Here is a 20,868-nt window from a genome sequence, read left to right as displayed (position 1 = left end):
ATCTATAGTTTGATTTGTTGCAAAATCATTTAAGTCGGCAATAAGAACTCATGGGTGGTGATCGCTCGCTACCGGACGACCCAGTAGTTCGTTTGCTTCTTATATAATTAAAAAAAAAAACTAGCTGCCTTAATCTTATATCACTCAGGAGTATAAAAAATAGATGTTGTCCAATACTCAGACCTAACCGATAGGTACAAACTCAAAAATTCATGAAAATCGATCAATTCGTTTCGTTGTACATCAGTATTTTATACATTAGAAATCAGTCAATAGTTTGGATAAAAATATCAGTTTCGAAGGAAGTACGAGAAATAGTCACATCTACCTAATATGCGTAAACTATATATCAGTGCGACGCGGATGATCTACGCGGACGTCCGCAACGGACGGTCAAATGAATGAAACCTTCAAAACCTTGTCCGCGTCGCACTGAATCGGGCCTATGTTTATTAAATGGTATTCCATGGTATGAGCATGAATATCATTATGGTATCGAGAGGATGGCGGCAGGATATTAGATATTAGATACCAATTCATGAGTCAATAATATCACAATATCATATTGCATTACGCTCCCTATTATATTACGGTATACCGTACTAATATTCGCTGCTTTGTGTATTAATGTTATACATAGTATTAGCATAGCATATTATTTAGTACAAACAATATATTAAAATTTTATGATTGATCCCATAGTAGAAGGTATTTTGATTTTCTCTGTTGTTAACTGCGTTAATTCAAGCACCTTTTATTAAAGTTTTAATCCATCAGGCCCCGGAATCACAGACACAATAGAAAATCTATTGTGTCGCGGTCGGATCTGGCCGCTCGGTGGTTGAGAGGTTAAGGCATCGATGTATTAAGATATCTTAATACATTGGTATAATATAACAGCATGATTAGATAGAGATTTGGACTGATTTAAAATTCCTGTGTTATGGGACATGTTCATGGCAAAATGTTCAACAGAAGCAAAATTAAAAATGCAATGGCATGGCCCAGTGTCCCTGTGAGGTAGTTCGTTAACTCTTTGAATAATTCATGTGGTATCGCGATGTGGCATAGAATTAGCATGTAATCTGGTTGCACGGAAAAATGTCACGAAGCAATGAGGCCTAATTATATCCGGGAATCATAGCTGTTGTGTTGTTGCTTTCAAATGCTTGAATAGCTTTTTAAGCTATTGCATAGCTTCTATCGCGGGCCTTGAGCGCGGGGACCGAATCCAGAAATTCCGTAACGAAAAAACCTCACGCCACCCACTCCGACGGGCACGGAGTGTGGCTTGAACGCATGCTATGCAATAGCTTTACCGCGGCAGTCCCCGAGTGCCACACGTCTTTTTTAATTGTAACTTCTAACACGTCTAATGTATTTGTCTCTAGTGGGACTGTTTTTATTTTTAATTAACGGTACTTGGTGCTGATGTAGAAATATTGTCGAAAAAGAATGGCACGTTAAATGTCTGATCTTGTAACAATTTTTAAGGATGCGTGTTTTACTCCTTACATAAGAGTACTGAAAGAAGCAATCCCAGTTATGTCAAGCTGATATCGTTCTAAAATAAATTGCTAGAGGTGAGAATATTGAGTTATTTATTTTGCGAGTAAAACTAGTAGGATTATTCAGAAATATTTACATTACATAAATAATATAGTAGACCGTTACATAATTAAATTTATACACATAATAAAGAGCGCTAGTAAACATTTGACCAGATAAATAAATGCCAAGGGGCAAAGATAAATAAAAATAAGCTCTATTTAGCAATTCTGAATAAATATTTCGCCCGCCATTGATATGCAAATGAACGTTCTGTAGTGCAGCAAAATTAAGTCCTCGGGGATACTTTTGCATTTTAATATTATTGGATTTCGACCGTGACCTGTTGAATATTTCTTTTGTAATTAATTGGAGCTACGTCTATCGGAGGGGGATCACAGCTGAATGAGTAACCACAATGTTAATAGATTAGAATTGTTTCTTCTATCTATTGGATAGTAGATCTACTGAATATGAGGTTCATTGAAGATACTTTTAATTTTTTAAATGATTTATTGACTGTGCATTCGTAGTATTCTGAAAACGAAACGATAATAAACCTTCGCACACTGATATTCGCAAAGATATATCCAATAATGAACCGAATATATTTTATCCTTTACTATATAATAACATTGTATGAGACAGTCATGGTTAAAATTTAACTCCTAAAGAAAAGTAGAACGTTACTTAAGTTAATCTTCTTCTTCTTCTTATATATAAAAATGAATCGCAAAATGTGTTAGTAAGCGCATAACTCGAGAACGGCTGAACCGATTTCGATAATTCTTTTTTTATTATATTCCTTGAAGTACGAGGATGGTTTTTATGTAGAGAAAACGTAAATATGTACCACGGGCCAAGCCGGGGCGGACCGCTAGTTATTAATATTTAGAAGTGTAACTATTAAACGTACCAAACAATACATAAATATCAATGCACCTGCAGAATATTCCTATACAAATTTTTTTAACACTACGATACATGTCTATACATTTGTATCGAGAAATACAGCGTCAGAAACGATCATATTTCCTGTCTTTCGCGTTCAGTGATCTGAAACTGTCTCTATTTCTATTTAATAATAAAATTCCCGGACATTTTATATAGATTTCTATTCATTTTAAGGAGAACAACCTTTCTGTCAATGTTTCTGTGCCAATCTTATAATTTTATCATCGACGTTTCTCTGAAGCGTCGTCTGCTAATTATTATACTTGTGAATAGCGTCTCCAGTACTGAGAGATTGAAAAATGTCTTTTAAAAATAAGCCCTTTTGACTCTTGTAACGATTTCAAGAAAACATGCTAATTGCTTTCGATTCTTATTTTGTTTGTTTATTGCACGACTCATGATGCGAAGCATCAAAGAGTGCTTTACGATCGAAAAATCTTTTTCGCCTCATTTGCAGCTATTCTTATTATTAGTTTAGCCTTGTTAGTTCACGGAATCAAGATATTTTGCATACTATTGTCGAGATAATTTAATGGAGATTAATCCCATACTTTTTAAAAATTGATTTACTTCAATAGAATTGGAAAAAAACACCGAAATAGGTCAAAAAATTTTCCTGTCCGTCATGTGTGAAACCTGAAAACACTATAACTTGTGAACAAATCCATCATTTGCTGTGATCATTTGAGTTGAATTTTTTTTTTAAATATTCTAATCGACGATTGTAGGTCACTGAATGCGAATGATTAAGTAATTCAGTGTCGTTTAATTGCAATTAATAAAAAACGAAAACTACAATAAGTTTTTTTTTTATATTTCATAATTAAATGAGCATTATGAGTCGTGCACTTTTGGATTTTCCAAACTTTTTATTTCTCTTCAATGAGGTTTTACATTGAAACAGAAGTAAACACAACTCTTTAATAATAGCTCTATTTATGGATCCAAAAAAAAAAACACTTATTATTTTACTATACACATCTGCATCAATTATTAATTAACTATTAATTTTATGATTCTTTAAATTTATCTACACACCTAGAATACTAAAAAGGGACTGTAAAACTTTTAGAGAACTTATTTTTTCATATTCTCCCAGGACATTTAGATTTTTAATTTAAATACTAATATATCATAAAACGTATGTATAAGAAAAATATTATCATGAAACGTACCTGAGCGCCAACCATGCCCTGCCTCAATCTCGGCAGATCAGTATGGGAGTACTTCGAGATGGACCAAGGTTCCACCTGCGTCAGGTCGGTGTCCAGCTCGAACTCGTTGATCTGGTTGCGCAGGAACTTGCGGATGTTCCATGGCAAGTCGTTGTGCCTGGAAAAGGGGTTGTGTTTATCGAATGTTCTAGAAGGTTCTAGAATGTTCCAGAACGTTCGATGATGTTCTGGAATGTTTTCAAATGATTGAAAATGTTCTCGAATGTTATCAAACATTTTGAAATCAAATGTTCTTGAAGTATACGTCGTTTTATCAAAGAACCATCGTATATTCTTTATTTAAAAGCGTAAATGCACCATAAAAGTGGCGTGCCTACTCTTTATTCGCAAAGTTGGAAGTCTTTAAATTGTTACGAAGGTTAACGCACAGTCATTTAAAGCGGGAAGCGATTCGATGCCTGTTGAGATAAGTCCCAATGTGGTATAGATTCTTGATCACTTAAACGGCCATAAAAGTCTTTTGCCGAACGTGTACAGTATTTACCGTAGCTGTTAGAAAACATTTCCAATTTTAGTTATATTGAATTTAATTAAAAATCTATATTCTACAGGGTCATATGTAGGACTTAGAGATGGGACAAACTAAATAGTTTAGACCACAATTAGATATAAAACTCTTCCGTTTTTGAGCCTAAAATATATTACACAAAAATAGATTATTCGAAAAAACGACCAATAAAAAATACATGAATAGAGTGCGATACTTTAAATACAGAGAAAACCATTTTCCCTTCCCCATTTATCCTGATTGCGTGGGGTACTTGCCCTATCTTGGCCTATTGTGAATATCTTTGATAGATAGCCTGGTTCGGCCGCATTTGCTAAGAAACGAGTTGCGGTCAATTTATATAAAAACTGTTACAGAAACCGTCAATACGCTTAGGAGATAATACATTATCCTGCGCTTGACGGGAAGAATAAGGAAGAAAGTGAAATAGCTACAGGATATAGCTTATAATAATTAATCTATAAACTGGAGTTTAAGAATTTATGGTCACCGGTGGGGAGAAACACGTTAGCCTTTATAATGATGTTGCCTAATTAATAGATAAAAAAAATACGTGTGGCACTCGAGGACTGCCGCGGTAAAGCTATTGCATAGCATCGCATCGCTGTGCCGGTCGCCGCACTCAAAGTCTGAGATAAAAGCTATGCAATAGCTTACAATATTTTCAAATGTGTTATTATATTAAGGACTTATGTTATCTACCTATAAAATTTTGTCAGAATTGGTGGTATTTTGACAGAAAAAAAATGCTTTTGCATTTCGTTCAAATTTTTGTTTAATTTCCGAAAACAAAGAAAAATAATTATAAAGGTTGATAGTAATTATCATACTGCTCCATCTTAATAATTTGTTTATGATAATAAATAATATTATATTATATACTTTATTGCATAGGAATTCTTTGGTGCGGCCTGAGCGGGGCCTACTCAAATATAACTCTATATAGTGAATATAATGGACTGCTGGTATTTCAACCAAAATATCTGCAGCCCTGAGGCTGACATACTTCAAATCATAATGGAATATTACTAACATTGTTTATGAAATTATATTGTTACAAACAAGACACATTGCGTGCCTGAATAAATAAATTTAATAAAATCGAGTTTGTGATTTTAAAAGACTTTTTAGTATTTTTTTCTAATTGTCTTTTTCAAATACTAATGAAATATTATTATGTGTGTGTTAGTCTGTTTTTAGTTAACCTGCACTGGCCATATTAAACTTTCACTGGAAGTGTATTTACACTGGAAAAACCACGTGTTATCAATTGCCGCTTGAATTCTGAACTAAAAAACGGAATCATACCATATATTATATTAATTATTACATTATCTCAAACCCGATAAAACAATAGCACCGCAAGGAAATAAGAAACAGTTATTCACCGTTACATTTGGACCACGAAGAATAAATCTTCATTATCGTCTAACCAGACGCGACGTTTCAAGCGATTTACACTTGGAAATACGTTTAATTTAAAGGAAATTTCAATCTATCTGTATTGAAAAATTCCATCTCGCTACATTCTCTTTATTATGTTTTGCCTCAACTAGACAATTAGTGAAAAAGCGGTTCGGTAAAATGGAGGTAGAAAAATGTAATTCGAATATCTAGTTTCTATCTTGCTTCATTTTATTAATTATCTTCACACTTATAGAAGTGGAATATTTTTTTTCTGTGAGAATATTAATGAAAATTATAGTTGTGAGAGACATAGATAATCTGATTTCAGGTCTATTTTAGTTAATTGGATAGACTTTGATTGTATACCTAAACATAAGTTGTTTTAACTTATTAAAAGTCATTGAAAACACGCTGATTCTATTTTAAATAATAATTATTTATCACAAAATGGTTCGTAAAATTGTAACAGACAGAACCTGATACATAAATTCTCCAAACAATTATCGAACATATAATTTTTGGAACCGAACCACTCACCTAAAAAGATCTTTATCAATACGTTACTTAATCCGTCATAAACCACCCAAAATACGTATTTTTACGCGTAAAGAAGTTCAAAACACTCCTATTTTAGTACAAGGCCTCACTAGCTCCCTAAAGACACATATAACGTATATAAAACACATATAAAAGTGTAAATAGCGGTCTAAGCACAACGACAAATTGAACTTCGAGGACTCCCGACAACTGGAGTTTTGTATTTCTCTTATGAGTAGTTAGTATGGTACAAACTACATATATGTTAATGGCTGTTTGGATACCCTTTTATTTGCTAGTGTTATACCCTTTGTGGTGATGTAGATGTAAGATTATGTTTGCAGAAATGGAAGTTTATTATAGGCAGATAGAGGTGCTTATGTGTTTCTTCCTTTATCGGTAGGAGCATTTAAATTACTTCGGATATTATTATTACAGAATTGACTATAAATAACATGAAATGTAATAATAATGTTTTTTCTTTCAGTTGATATAATTTATCCTCAATATCACAATTTTAAGCTTCTCAAGTCAAATTTTCATTCTGTAAAGCGATCCATATTTCAAAAAGCAACTTATATACCATCTTCTAGAAGCAAACCAAAACGACTCAGTCTTAATTTACAACTATAAAAGCACTAATTCCTCACCCATCCGTAAGCGGTACTTCCTCCAGGATCTGCTTAGCGATCTCCAGCCTCTCCCGATCGTATGACGCAGCTGCTACCACGGCCATGATGGCCAGAAGCACGCAGCCGACTGCCCGTCTCTGGCTGCCTTGGATCAGCCTCACTGTGGAAATAATGCTTGTCAATAACTTTATTTTCTGTAATACCACCAGTGATACTAGTTATGGGTGGTGGTGATCACTTAACATCAGGTGGCCCTTTTGCTTGCTCCGACATAAAAAAAATACTTGGCGCTTGCTTCGACATAAAAAATGACTTGTCTTTAAAAGCCAGAATGAGAAGACCAATGTTCCGAGACATTATTATTTATCATTGCTCTATAAAAAATGCTTTTGAAATGAGTGGTAAGTAAATTCATTCTGTTTATTGACGATTCAAAAGCATTGCTAAATAAAGTTTATTTGAATTAATAAATGTTTGAGTTTTGGATGAAATTACTTATGGAGGATAAAATGGGAGTATCACATGAGCCAGCTAAATGATATCTCGATAGAAATGACAATACCTGACCTACAGACGTCTATTTTTAATGGCCAGGTAATCTCGAACCTTAATTGGAAAATGAAGTTCTACTGCTTTTAATTAAGTCGGAAATTGATTATGGAATAAAGTCGCTATGTCAGTTTCAACGTCGAATTGTGAAAGCTCATTACGAAAAAAATAGTGTTTCTAAAATGTTTTACGAATTTTTAACAAAAAAGTAGGTTTATCAATTCATTTTGCTTTTCGTAGAAATTATTAAGAGCGTATTAATGACATGAAAATAGAAATAAGAAAATGTATATTTTTATGTAAATATTCATAACGAATTTGTACAAGAAATTTTTGTAGATGAAAAAAGGACTTATCCTACACACACACCCACGTCGATTGTACTTTTTATATTACAAATGTTATTTTTGTATAATGGTTTATGAAATAGTTATCTAGAAAATCTGAAGATTTGTTTTCGGTTAATATTTTTAGATACACATGAAAATTATTAAAGACAAATATTATCTATCAAATATCTAAATAGATAAATTCGCGATGCTGTAAAATATACACAGTGGGTATACAAAACACAAAACCTCAACACTACAACCTTCAAAACCGCGACAACTTTCCTCGTGTAAAGCATGTCTGATAAATTCCCCAAATGTATTTAATACTTGGTTAAAACTCGGTTATATAAAAGCACTTACCGTCTACAATATTATATCTTCTTATATATAAAAATGAATCGCAAAATGCGTTGGTAAGCGCATAACTCAAGAACGGGTGGACCGATTTCGATAATTCTTTTTTTATTATATTCCTTGAAGTACGAGGATGGTTTTTAAGTAGAGAAAACGTAAATATGTACCACGAGCGAAGCCGGGGCGGACCGCTAGTTTTGAATAAAACTATCAGCGCTTACACTAAAAGCGCAACTTCAGCTGTAATCAGATTTACATGTTCATGCAACGTACGATTGAGAGCTATTACTTACTACCAGAACCTTTTATCTCAAAGTAGCATCGTCGCTTTTCACAGAACACGATACATTACGCCGTATGCATGAAAAGATTTATGAAATTGCGTACACGATGAAGTGTGCCGATCTATGTATAATGAGGATGAAATTCAGGTCGTGTCGCTTCCAATTCACATGCTAGTGTTCTAAGGCTTTTATATTCCTTCTACTTTCCGTGAAATACAACGAAATTGTAGGAAATTTACTTTAGCGAAGAAAGTGATGAACAGACCATAATATAATTAATAGTACTTATATGTATATTCAGAAAATATACGGGTTTTTAGTTCCGTATCTCAAACGGAAATAAACTAAACCCTTAAGGAATACTTTGTTGACCATCTGTCTATCTGTCAACCCTTTTTCTCGGGAACACGTGAAAGAATCATGTATTTTTTAAATTTAGCTCGTGGTTTGATGACCCTTATGTTACATATTTTTTTAGTTAAGTTTTTTAAAATAAGTTTTTTAGTTAAACCCTTTTCCTTAATTTCTTTAATAATTTAGTTTCATATACATCAATATTTTCGTTCTTTGTAACTTTTTACTAAGCATTATTTTATGTTCATTCTGAAACAAGAATTATCCGAATTAATTTTTGCTTTGAAGATTTAATAATAATTCACTGAATTAGAATACAAAGGCATTTTTACAAAAACTCATAAACCAAGAGATTTCTTGGGATTCACCTTTCTAATCTAATAAAGGATAAAGGGAAAAGTCTAATAATGATCAGTGAAAAATGTGAATAATATTTTTATGAAAAATACCTTCAGGAATAGAACCTATAGTCATCTATAAAAGCTGCATAACAATGCATGGTTTTAATAATCAAACTTGTCTTAAATATGAGCAATTAAATGTAAAATTTCAATATGGAAACATGATTGCATTTCTGTATAGAAACTAGCATTTCACCAATTACCAAAATATTAAACTTGGAAATAGCAAAATGCGTACAGGAAAAGCCAGTCGATAATAATATATAATTAATGAAATCCACGTTGTTAACGCTCGCTCTTTAAAACTATTTCGTAACTAGCTTTGGCCCCGCGGTTTTACCCACATTGCTCCACTCCTATTAGTCTTAGCGTGATGATATATTACTAAAGGCCTTCCTCGATTAATGGGCTATCTAACACTGAAAGTTTTTTTAAACTATTGCAATAGCTTCTATCACGGGTCTTGAGCGCGGGGACCGAATCCAGAAATTCCGTAACGAAAAAACCTCACGCTCCCCACTCCGACGGGCACGGAGGTGTGGCTTGAAGGCATAGCATGCAATAGCTTTACCACGGCAGTCACCGAGTGCCACGTCTTTTTTAAATCATACCCGCAGTTCCTAAGATAATCGCATTCAACCAAAGTATTCAACTTTATAATATTATTAGTATGCTGCTGTTGATTATTTATTATTTTCTGCATGTTTCTATCTATTGTAGCAAATAATTGGTTTCTATTTATTACACGTTTATTATAATATCTTCCTACATTCCCACTGGAAAGGAAAAACAATAAAGCTGGTTTTAATAAATCAGACATTGCTGTAACGTGTAAAATGAAAAGTGCATTGTTATAAAAATGTCGCTTCCAGGTGCCGTTTCAAATGCGTTATTGTTGTATCTCGTATAAAACAATTTGATGTTAGATAACTGTGGACATTTTTAGCAAATTACGTATTTTTAAAGAGAGCTTTTTAAGTGGGTTATTTATTAATTGATGGTTAAAAAGCCTTCAATTTGTATTAATATGTGCAAAATTATTTTATATTTATTTCCTTAGAGTATATATTACTAGTATAAATACTCCTAAGTTTATTTACTACGCTCGCTTTAGGTATATACTACGCTCGCTTTTCTGTGATTTATCTATCAAAAATATTCCAATTAAAAATAGATTGTAGGTACTCTTTATAAAGTATTTTTACGTGTTATTATGTTTCACTTTTAGGGTTATAACCTCCAATGTTCAGACAGGGCGTTAAGTACATCTAAAAATAGATTTTTTATTCAATATAAATAGGGCTATTGTAAATTATTGTATATATTTATATAAGTGGTATAATTACTAACTTTTTTTTTAAAAAAGAAGGTGTAAGTAGCTTTTATCGAAAGATTTTCTAAATGGGTATGGGTTTATTCTATTTCTAATGGGTTATTTCATTCCTTCACTTCGTTTACAAACACCTTACAGCATACATGAAAGCGCATTAGAGAACTCTTGCATCTATGAATCGCTCCACAAAATTACAGTTGAAATGATCTGATTAAATCGATACTCCCAAACGAATTCATTGCAGTAAATCGAATTCCTCTCGAGAACTAATGGATAGATCGAATTAGAATCACAAACAAATCGAATTTCAATCGAATGGGCGCTCCAGCTCTCGAGTTCGAGAGAGTTTTGAAATGATTCAACTATTCGAACTTCATCATATCTATTGATGTTTCTACGCTTAACTTTTAGGTATGTGAAATGTGGAATGTTGGATGTATATAGCAGTGATTTCACAAACTTAAAGGTTGTGTTCCAGTCTGAATAAACTAGGACAGTCTAGTAACTAGCCGGCTTATAGACTCATGGCAGTTGGAAGTTGTTAGGAAGTTGTAATTGTCTTAATAAGTTTCTACAGAGCAATGCTGTTCTGCTGTTTAAAACATTGACGTTAAACATAGTTAATGCATTTTAAAAGGATTCAGTTCTTTCTACAATCCAGTTTTGCAACTGCGTACCAATGCTAAGCACGAAGGAATATTTATTATTACAGTAGAAAAGAAAAGCGTTCTTAATTGAGTAGGTACTCAAATTTCAGAGCCATTATCATTGTGTTTGAAAATTTACCTGTTTCAATAACTAAATTAATTGTGATTCAACAGTACTGCAACTAATCATGGAGGCTTATAGACAGAGCTTATCCACAATGACGCATATGTTTGCTTTATTGCTTACCTTCTGTTCAAACTGATATTAATATGAAAATTAACACAATATAATTAGGATGTCGCTGCGAATTCGTAGACTACAATATCAATAATAGTGCTAGTATGTCGAAACACTGATATGGTTAGATATTTCAACCAACGTGCTTGCAATTTCCTTCCAAATTTCCTTCAAAATCTTTGGTATCCATAACATTTCTATGAGAATATCAAAGGGGATTCAATAAACAATTATTGTAAGCGGCTGATTTGTTATTCGGTATGCGTGCCGTAGGCTTTGTAACGGAGAATCTGCCCTACTTTTGGAGGTCAGCAAGATTGGCACATTACTTATATACTGACCGGGCCTAGTGATGTATTATTAATAGTAATTGAGAGAAACGTTACTTTATTTCTATGTTCTATTGCGATGATATTGGTGTATAGAAATATAGCTTGGTTGTAAAAATGTTTTGCACCGAACAAATATTAAGGAACGGTTTCGGTTAGGTTAATAAGTAGAAATTAACTTCTACGCAATCTTTGTCATTTTAACTGGACACATAAGATAACGAGAACATATCCATAAGGTGTGAAATCGTCCATCAGTGTTACATATAATAGTTTGTCTACTATAACGGCCCTGATTTTCATGCTATGACGGTTGAATGGTAGTCCAATTTTTTAATAAAAAAATAGAAAAACAAAAAAACACATGCTCGTTAAACTTTTAATAAGATGCTTTTTGTTTTATTTTTCAAAACAGTTTCGGTATTTATAAACATAAGTATACGAAGGAATAAAAGAAATGTTCCCCTAATAAAGTGAAATTACTACTCAGTTTGAAAATGTTGTTAATCTGAAAACTTAGTAATAATACTTACGAAAGAAAACTTTGAAGTGAACTTGACATTTGAAGCTTGCTACTTAAAGCAAAGTTCTTGTAAATAACAAAGTTAATGAGGAATTTCTATGTTCATTTAAGTAATTATAAAGACAGACATGATTGTGAAAGGCAGAAATTAAAGACAGGAATTGGAGAAATACATATTAATGTTCTGAAACTAGTGATACGATACAGTGCACTGAAAACAGTTACTAATAAGATTTAGATAGTGTTTCTTGTTATTTGGATTTTCAACTGTTAGTTCACGTAAGTATCTAACTACATATAGCTATCTATAGTTCGACAAAATCTAAGCTTGGTGTGTAATGTATTATATTATATTATTTACATTTCATAAAATATCTTTAAATGTGTGAAGAATTTTCTCATACCTACAGTAAATGGCAGAGTGTTCTGTATCTACTTTAAGATGTCAAGTAAAAAATTCGATTTTATTTTCATAGATTTCGTGGTACCTATTATAATGTTTTAAATAAAACTACTTATATCAGTATAGTTGGCTCCTGCTCTAGGTATTCTTATACAAAGTGCGTTCCAATGGGATCGGGAGATATTCATTATAAGTTTAAAATGATATAGCTATGCTATGTTTATATAAACAGAAGACATAATAACTTTTAGAAATGGGTGTATTACTTACCTCTCATTATTTAGTATTTGGCTTTATGCTTTAAAGAAATGAAAAATAAATAGGTTCTATCGCTGGCTTGTTTACATAAAAATACTCGGAAATTCATATAACTCATTGTGAAAACTTACTTCCTGGTAATTTCGGAATCCTCGTCACCCGCCGAGGGGCATGACCTGTGGGCAAATAAAATTAATTATGTATTATAATTTTCAAGTATGATATTATATATCAGATATAAAATATTTGCATGTAGCTTCTAAACTGCCAAAAACATTGTAAAAGGTAACATTAAGACGCTATATGTAAAAAGGTAATAACATAACGCCATTTTACGTTGATTTACAATAATCTTCGACATTATTTTTTTACATTAAACACATTTTATCTCGACTTCGCTTTAATTTAAAATAAAAAAATAATACTTTTCCAATTTCCTATTACAAAATGAATTAGGTGAAAAAAAATGACCCACAAAATTTCGGGTCATTTGTAACAGGATGGCGGTTCTACAGGGGTCTTTTAGTACGCAATGACAAAAAGAAAAATGATGGTCAGAACGCTGATACCGGATACCTTAAGATACTGTAATATAAAATATTACAGTATCTTAAGATAAAATATTATAGTATCTTCACCGTGTGTGACGCACTTTAAACGTCTTTCAAAGTATCGGCCCAAAGATCAAAGTCCCTTATCAAACTTTGGAAAAGTATATTAATTCATTTAAAAACCGTTCAAACTTTTCAGACTAGTTATAGAAATGTCATCTGCAACGAAAGAGCGCGGAAAAGTCTAGATTTAATTTTAGCATAGTGTGAATTGCACATGACTCTTGTACTAGACTATAATATTCTTATATCAATACTACATCTTAATATATAATATAAATCTCGTGTCACAATGTTTGTCCTAAATGGACTCATAAACACAAAAAATTCGCACACCATGTGCAGTTCGATCCAACTTGAGAGATAGGATAGTTTAAACATGGTAGGTACGGGAGAAGCCGGAGCGGACCGCTAATGCTACATAATATTATAAAACAAAGTTCTTGGCGTGAGACTGTTCGCGATATATTCAAAAACTACAGCACCGATTTTCAATCTGGTATCAATAATGGATAGCGTGGCTTTCGAGGAAGTACCTACATAATTTGTTAAGTCCAAATAACGTGGGCGAAGCCGCATGCGAAAGCTAGTTTAGTATTTTCTAGTTAGTATTTTAGTGAGTTTTTTTCTACTTTTAAGTCGTAAAGGAAACTCAGATTTATCCACTGCGGTCCAAGTTTCCGCCGAGAAATAAGTAATCATTAAAATGTACCCCCGGGGTGGCATTTAGAGACACTACGGGCGTTAATTAACCCGAAGTGTGTAGTGACAGGGCTGCTTGAGGTAATGAAGGAATCAAGATTGTATTGAATAGGTCTGTTTCGGTTGAAGCGTATTTTCTGTGAAGCTTTGATGAGGGAAGCGAAGTTATGAACTGGAAAAATAGTTTTGATTTGTGAAGAAGATAATAAGAATTAGAAAAAAAATGACCATTAGAAAATGGTAGGAAAAATCTTTTATACAATTTTAATAGAAATAAAAATAAGATATAGTGGCGATATAAGCTTTATCTAAACATTAGATTTTGAGTTAGTAATAAGTCCGGAAAAGGTAACGTTGAAGTTGATTTTTGCGCAGTAATATTTTTATTTCCGTAACTGAAAATCAATTGCACTACTACAGAATGACATAGTCAAAGTAAAACAATACCTTATCATTATCAATAACAATTTAAGTAAATATTATGTACGAGTAATATGACCACAAATAGTTTGATCAAATTTCCAGAGTTAATCAGTAAACGAGTCATTATTAGAAGTATATTGAGCTCATGAAATCAGTAATGTTTGTCGTAGTGCCAGTTCAAACTGGGCATTTGGATTATGTCCAAATTTAACAAGGCTATTTGCAAATCTGTATGAACATATGACGGCGGTAAATTTATATTTTAAATTGTCGGTAGTTTGTCGGAACCGCAGTCGGCCCTGACGGTATTGCTTCTGCATCTACAAGTTATGAAACCTATAAAGTATGCTGAAATTATTTATGCAAAGCCAATGCGTGCTCTTGTACGAATAGAAAAAAGAAACTTCTTTGGCAGGCGTTCCTTTGTTCTTTTGAAAACAGAAAAGTAACATCGGAACTTTTTTTAGTTGTTTGTAAAGTTTTATGTGGAATAGTGTGTGATTTTTATGAATAGGTACTATGTTTTTAACATAGTTTTTTTTTTTTAAATAAGTTGATTGTAATAAAGTTGCGTAGCTTCAAGTTTCTAACTACGATGAATGAAGTTAGACCTTTTATTACAATAGGGATCTTATACCTTATGCTATTATTGATATAAATAACTATCTGCAAAAACTAATCTTTCATATTTTTCCTAACCAAAATAAACTCAACATTTTAACAAAAAAACAAACCCTAGAAACAGACGCGTCAAGCAATATTTAAGAGCACTCTCACTTTCGCCTATCTCTATAATGTCTAGAACGTTCCAGAAGAAAAATATACAATAGCGACGTACACTGATATCCAAGTTGAGCAATAAAAATGTCCACACATATAAAATACAGCTAATAGCCAAGAAACAAAATACACTATATATTAAACATTCCGTGATACATCGCCTTTGAACTTCATCTGAAGGGTGCGTGATTGTGGTCTGAATAAATACTTTGGGTCAAAGGTTTTATACGAATCTAGATGTATAGTACATATACGAACTGATTTGATTGTCTCGTTATATTACTGTAAAAATTTACATTGCCATGTAACTAACAACATGAAATAGAAAAGCATTTTTAAAAAACTTTTTGTGTAAAACTATCGTTCGCTACGGTATAAATGAATCCAATTAACCTCGCTATATACGCATATCATCAGTCTATTCTCTCTCAAATAAAATAACCCGTAAAGATTCTACGTGTAAATTTTTTGATGAAACATTTTTGTACGATTCAGTTACACGAACAAAGACGTAGTTTAAAAAAAGGAAATCCATTAACAGATTCTCTATCAGAGCAATCTAATCTGAACCTTGATTTACAATCCCTATTTTTCATGCAAACAAAATATAAACGAAACAGCCACTAAAGAAAAGTAAAAAGGGGCAATTCTAGATATTTCTCCAATAAATTGTCCGGTATCTGTGCTGAGGATAAAATAAAACATTTACGCGACACGGCTTCGAATTATTGCTCTCTGCCTCCGATCTTACCTTACTTTACCTTAAAATACGTCATTACCTTTTTAATCTAGCTAATGTTTTATTCTCTTTAGAGGTCGAACGGCGCTTTGTTTTATATTGTCCCACTATTTGTACACAATTTTATAAATTGTTTTACGTTCAAACACAGCTTTATTCTGAATTTTCTTTACTCTTTTTCAAGTTGTTCGCTAACAACGTTCAGCTATTGAATAGTTATTAAATTAAAAATCTCCGTATTTTCTCTCGTAAAATGATAGAAAAATTAAGTTTATTTGAAAGTAAAGAAATGGCTATGATATGATTAGTTATGGATGAATAATTTTCAATAAAAATGTATCTTATTATTAAATACCTATAGCTTTCAGATGAATACACAATATACACATGGGGACTAAATAATTGTGTTATTAATCGTCAAACGAAATTATTATCAAATCAGAACAAGTGACAGCTCATGTATAGTACGAGGTTTAACATTATAGGCGAGATCTTAGTCTATTTTCCCTCTATTAACATTAGGGACTCATCTTTACTGGCGGCTTAGTACTACAACAACAATTTAACCGTACGTTAACCTCAGTCCTGATTCAAACCGTTAGTAATCTCAACCAGGAGGCATGCCATAACGCAAGCCATGCGTACATTCTAGAACAAAACAAATGACGTCATCCCGTGACGTCATGTCACCGCAATTAGTATAAACGGAACCCTTATGTGTTCATTACAGTTTCCCGCTCAGTTAGGTCCTCAACAGTCCTCTTCGGAGTAACAAGTTATGAGGGCTCTTTGCGGTCCTTCTTAGGTGTAGTTGCGGTCCAAAACTGTTACATTAAACGTTTTTAAGACTATGAGACGGTTTTTAAGAGGGTTAATGAGAAAATGTTGTCTCGAAGTGGCATTGTGGAAACTATTGTTAAGGGTTATTTAGTGAACGAACAGTGTCAAGGTATTTAAGGAAAACTCTTATTTTTCTGTTAGCGTTTTACTGGAGTGTAGTGTATATTTTTGTACTTGTATATTTTCTATATATTATTTTTGTTATTTAAATCGCTCTTACTTTTTCAGGCATTACTAAAAATGTCGGAGCAAAGAGCTCACATAAACGGTGTCAGAAATAGCTCAAAAAGCATCACTTATCCGGTTTAACCATTCCAATGAAGCGGCAAGGTAGACATATAAGGTATGTGAAGCACAGACGAAGCTCTGCTGGCAATAAATAAAAGACCAAGCGCTGTCTCTCTGACTGAGTGGCTAATCCATCAACGCCCTGTTGGACTACTGTAGCTAATTGCATAACTTTGGTGGAAATCATAGAAATTCTTATGAGAGGAATATTTGTTTTCGTGTTAAATGTTCCTCGTATAAACTATAAAATATCTGTAAAGTTACTCAGTTTTAATTATCTAAATAAGGCATAATTTTCCTATTTCGGTTTCAGTAAATAGAGCACTTTCATTTTAAGATACATTATACAGATAGCTTAATGTGATTTAAGGATATACCTACTCCTAAAATCAAAATTTACTGGCAAGGACGTCTTAATAATTGATGAATATTAATAAGTATCGAAATAGAACGATCCGATCACTCTTATTGACAATGTATCTCACCCTCAAAAGTTTGTAAATGATGAATCAGATATTGTTTCCCTACAACTTGGTACCAGGGATGATAATGTATAGTAATTCAATTACCTGGTCCAAGCCTGCCTCTGGAATGCCTACTGCAGAACTTATACAAACACTGCCTTGGTTGTTCTAAACATACCTACCGTACCCATACCAATCCCTTGCATTCGACCATGAATGCATCGAGCCTATCATGCTATATTCATCAGTATAACTCAGGAATATAGAATTGTACTGGCATTACAAAATGGACTCCATGTTCCGTGCATTATGAACATTTCTGTCGAAATGTGTTTCTCACGTGATACCCAAGAGAATGCAGGTGTATTCATGAACATTAAATAAAATTACTCGTTCGGAGATTAAGAGGGGAAGTTTATACAATGGGAGATGATTAATGATGAAGTTTTTATTACATTCGACGCTCTGGAAATGGGTGTTTTTGTCGGATTAATAAATATGTAGCCCAATCACGTGTGGACGATTTATACGAGGACGGGTATTTTCAATTTATAAGGTTAAAAAATTGCCTATGATTGAGGTTAAGCTTTAGGATTATTTGACCTAATTGAAATTATAATTATTCCCGATATTATTTTGCGTTTAAATATTTATACAAGCCTCCTTTTGCAAATTCCAATTCTTAAATGCATAATATTTCTTGGAATTAATGCATCTTCTTATATATAAAATTCTCGTGTCACAATGTTAGTCTGCATACTCCTCCGAAACGGGTGGACCGATTCTCATGAAATTTTCTGTGCATATCGGGTAAGTCTGAGAATCGGCCAACATCTATTTTTCATATGTACCACGGGCAAAGCCGGGGCGGACCGCTAGTATACTTATAAATTTTTAATTCAATACGATGAATAGTTCTAAAGTGAATTGCAGTACAGTTCAATAAGAGTTCAATCTATACTAATATTATAAAGCTGAAGAGTTTGTTTGTTTGTTTGTTTGTTTGTTTGAACGCACTAATCTCGGGAACTACTGGTCCGATTTGAAAAATTCTTTCGGTGTTAGATAGCCCATTTATCGAGGAAGGTTATAGGCTATATTTCATCACGCTACGGGCAACAGGAGTGGAGCCACGGGGGTGAAACCGCGCGGAGCAGCTAGTGTATAATATTAGACATTCTAATATTATTAATTCAAATACTAGTATACAAATAATACTAGTACACATGAAGATGTACGTCTTCAAGACGTAAGTTCTTACTTCAACTAGATAAATATAATACTAACAAAGGTACTTTTAACTAATAGATTCCTTCTAGGTGAAGATTTCACCGCTACTACAAATTAGCAGTGCCTACACCTTGTGGTAACTCTTGTAAATTAATTATACAAGACCTGCAAGCTTTCAAATAAAATCCTTATACGTAGAAAGACGTGTACATGCCGTATGGTCTATGCCATAGAATACACATTCGCTTACACATGCAATTAATTCAAATTGATTGCATTTACTTGATCAAAATCTATACTAATATTATAAAAATAGCTGAAGAGATTGTTTGTTTGTTTGTTTGTTTGAACGCGCTAATCTCAGGAACTACTGGTCCGATTTGAAAAATTATTTCGGTGTTAGATAGCCCATTTACTGAGGAAGGCAACTTACTGGCTATACCTGTATTATTATCACGCTAAGACCAACAGGAACGAAACCGCGTGGCGCAGCTAGTTTTCAATAAACGTATTGAATATATTATTTTGTAAAGTATTTTTTTTAAGTAGTGTATTTTAAGCTGCTGAACGAAATAACTATTATAATTTTATAATTTTTACTAACAAACCGCAGATGTAACCGCATCGTTACAAAAATTTTAGACATAGAACTTTCAAGTTTCTTATGCGAAGCTGCACACATAATAATTTCAGGAAGTATAACTTGTAGGTACATCCCATACCCCATAACCTATACGTCTTTTACAAAAATCTTTTGCAAAGAAACTACGAGCCTATTTTTATATCCTATTCCATAAACAACAAAAAGCTTCAAAATCCGGCGTGTTATAATATCGTCTTAAATAAGATACTAAAAACGGCTCAAAAAATTCCAACAATTTTCAATTTATAAGAAATTTCGTACCTCGTGATATCTCGATGACTTCGTGTGAAAATTGTGTAGATTGTGAAAGCGTCAAGCAAATGCAATCAGCTTAAGTTTTTTAACAAACAGACTACGTTTAGCTCACAGAGATGTTTCTTCGCAAAATAAATCTATTTCTTTGGACGCCTGAGCGCGACGTGATGTTTTTAGCCTCATCGCGACATTCTTTTCAGAGAATAATTCTTTATCTTCTCTGCTTGAAGCTCGTATTTTGTGGGACAGGTTCATTTTGCATATATTTTAGTAAATAATTAACTTGTATTGCAAAATGGTGATTATTTTTTTATATTCCTTAGAAATTTTTAAGTTTCCAGACTCAAACTTCTCTAATAGGTACTAATAGTTTAAGGTATATAGAACTAATTCTATATCTGTAGAAAAAAATAGGGAATCACAAAACCGTAACGTACCTAACGTAAACGTAATAAATGAAAATATTCCATACAAAACCGGATATTACAAAGAGATTATGGGAAAATTATTGTCATACCAAAAAAATACATAATACTTTAAGCCAGAATGCGTCCTGTGCACGGGTATTGGTAGATAATAATACCAGCTTATCACATCTGCGAATTTTATAAAACCGAGGATTTGTATTGAAAAAAATGCGTCAATGCTCAAATGTAGATATTTCATAATCTGTCTTCTTCTTCGATTTAAACATGTCGGTAGTAAATTACCAAATTTATTTTACGTTTTTAGTAATGTAGGTGTATTATTAGCAATTACTGCATAAAAAAAAAATAATGTAATATCACTGAATAATTACTAATAACTGGCGTGTAATATAATTAATAAATATAATAATTGCGAACATAAATCGCAGCAAACTTCACGACAAATACTAAGTAAAACTAAGTAAGTAATAACTAAGTATTTAGTAATTTGCTCTATCACTTTTAAAAGTACTAGAAAACATAAACAAATGTCATTATACGTATCACGTTCGTAACAAACCGTATTTAATGAATGACGTGAAAATGAATACGTACATTAACATCATCAATCGGTCGAAACAAAAGCGTCGAAATTTCCAG

At 32.8% G+C, this 20,868-nt stretch overlaps 1 protein-coding gene across 1 annotated transcript in view; it reads right to left on the bottom strand.

Annotated features, from left to right (window-relative positions):
• Nucleotides 1–1,943: 1,943 nt before the first annotated feature.
• Nucleotides 1,944–20,868, bottom strand: part of LOC149911346 (dipeptidase 1-like) — a 68,078-nt gene continuing 49,153 nt past the window's right edge. Inside the window, exons 2-5 of the mRNA XM_090120291.1 lie at nucleotides 12,958–13,002; nucleotides 6,840–6,981; nucleotides 3,678–3,834; nucleotides 1,944–1,949 (exon numbers count right to left, since the gene is read on the bottom strand). Of these exons, the coding sequence (XP_089976417.1) occupies nucleotides 1,944–1,949; nucleotides 3,678–3,834; nucleotides 6,840–6,981; nucleotides 12,958–13,002 (350 nt within the window). The remainder of the gene's footprint in view (nucleotides 1,950–3,677; nucleotides 3,835–6,839; nucleotides 6,982–12,957; nucleotides 13,003–20,868) is intronic.

Source organism: Colias eurytheme, chromosome 1, assembly GCF_061535395.1.
Source record: "Colias eurytheme isolate Ceu_HAF_F1 chromosome 1, ilColEury1 Martin Lab GWU primary, whole genome shotgun sequence".
Lineage (NCBI taxonomy): Eukaryota > Metazoa > Arthropoda > Insecta > Lepidoptera > Pieridae > Colias > Colias eurytheme.
The sequence above is the reverse complement of the archived record's forward strand: the minus strand, read 5'-3'. Positions and strand labels throughout refer to the sequence as shown.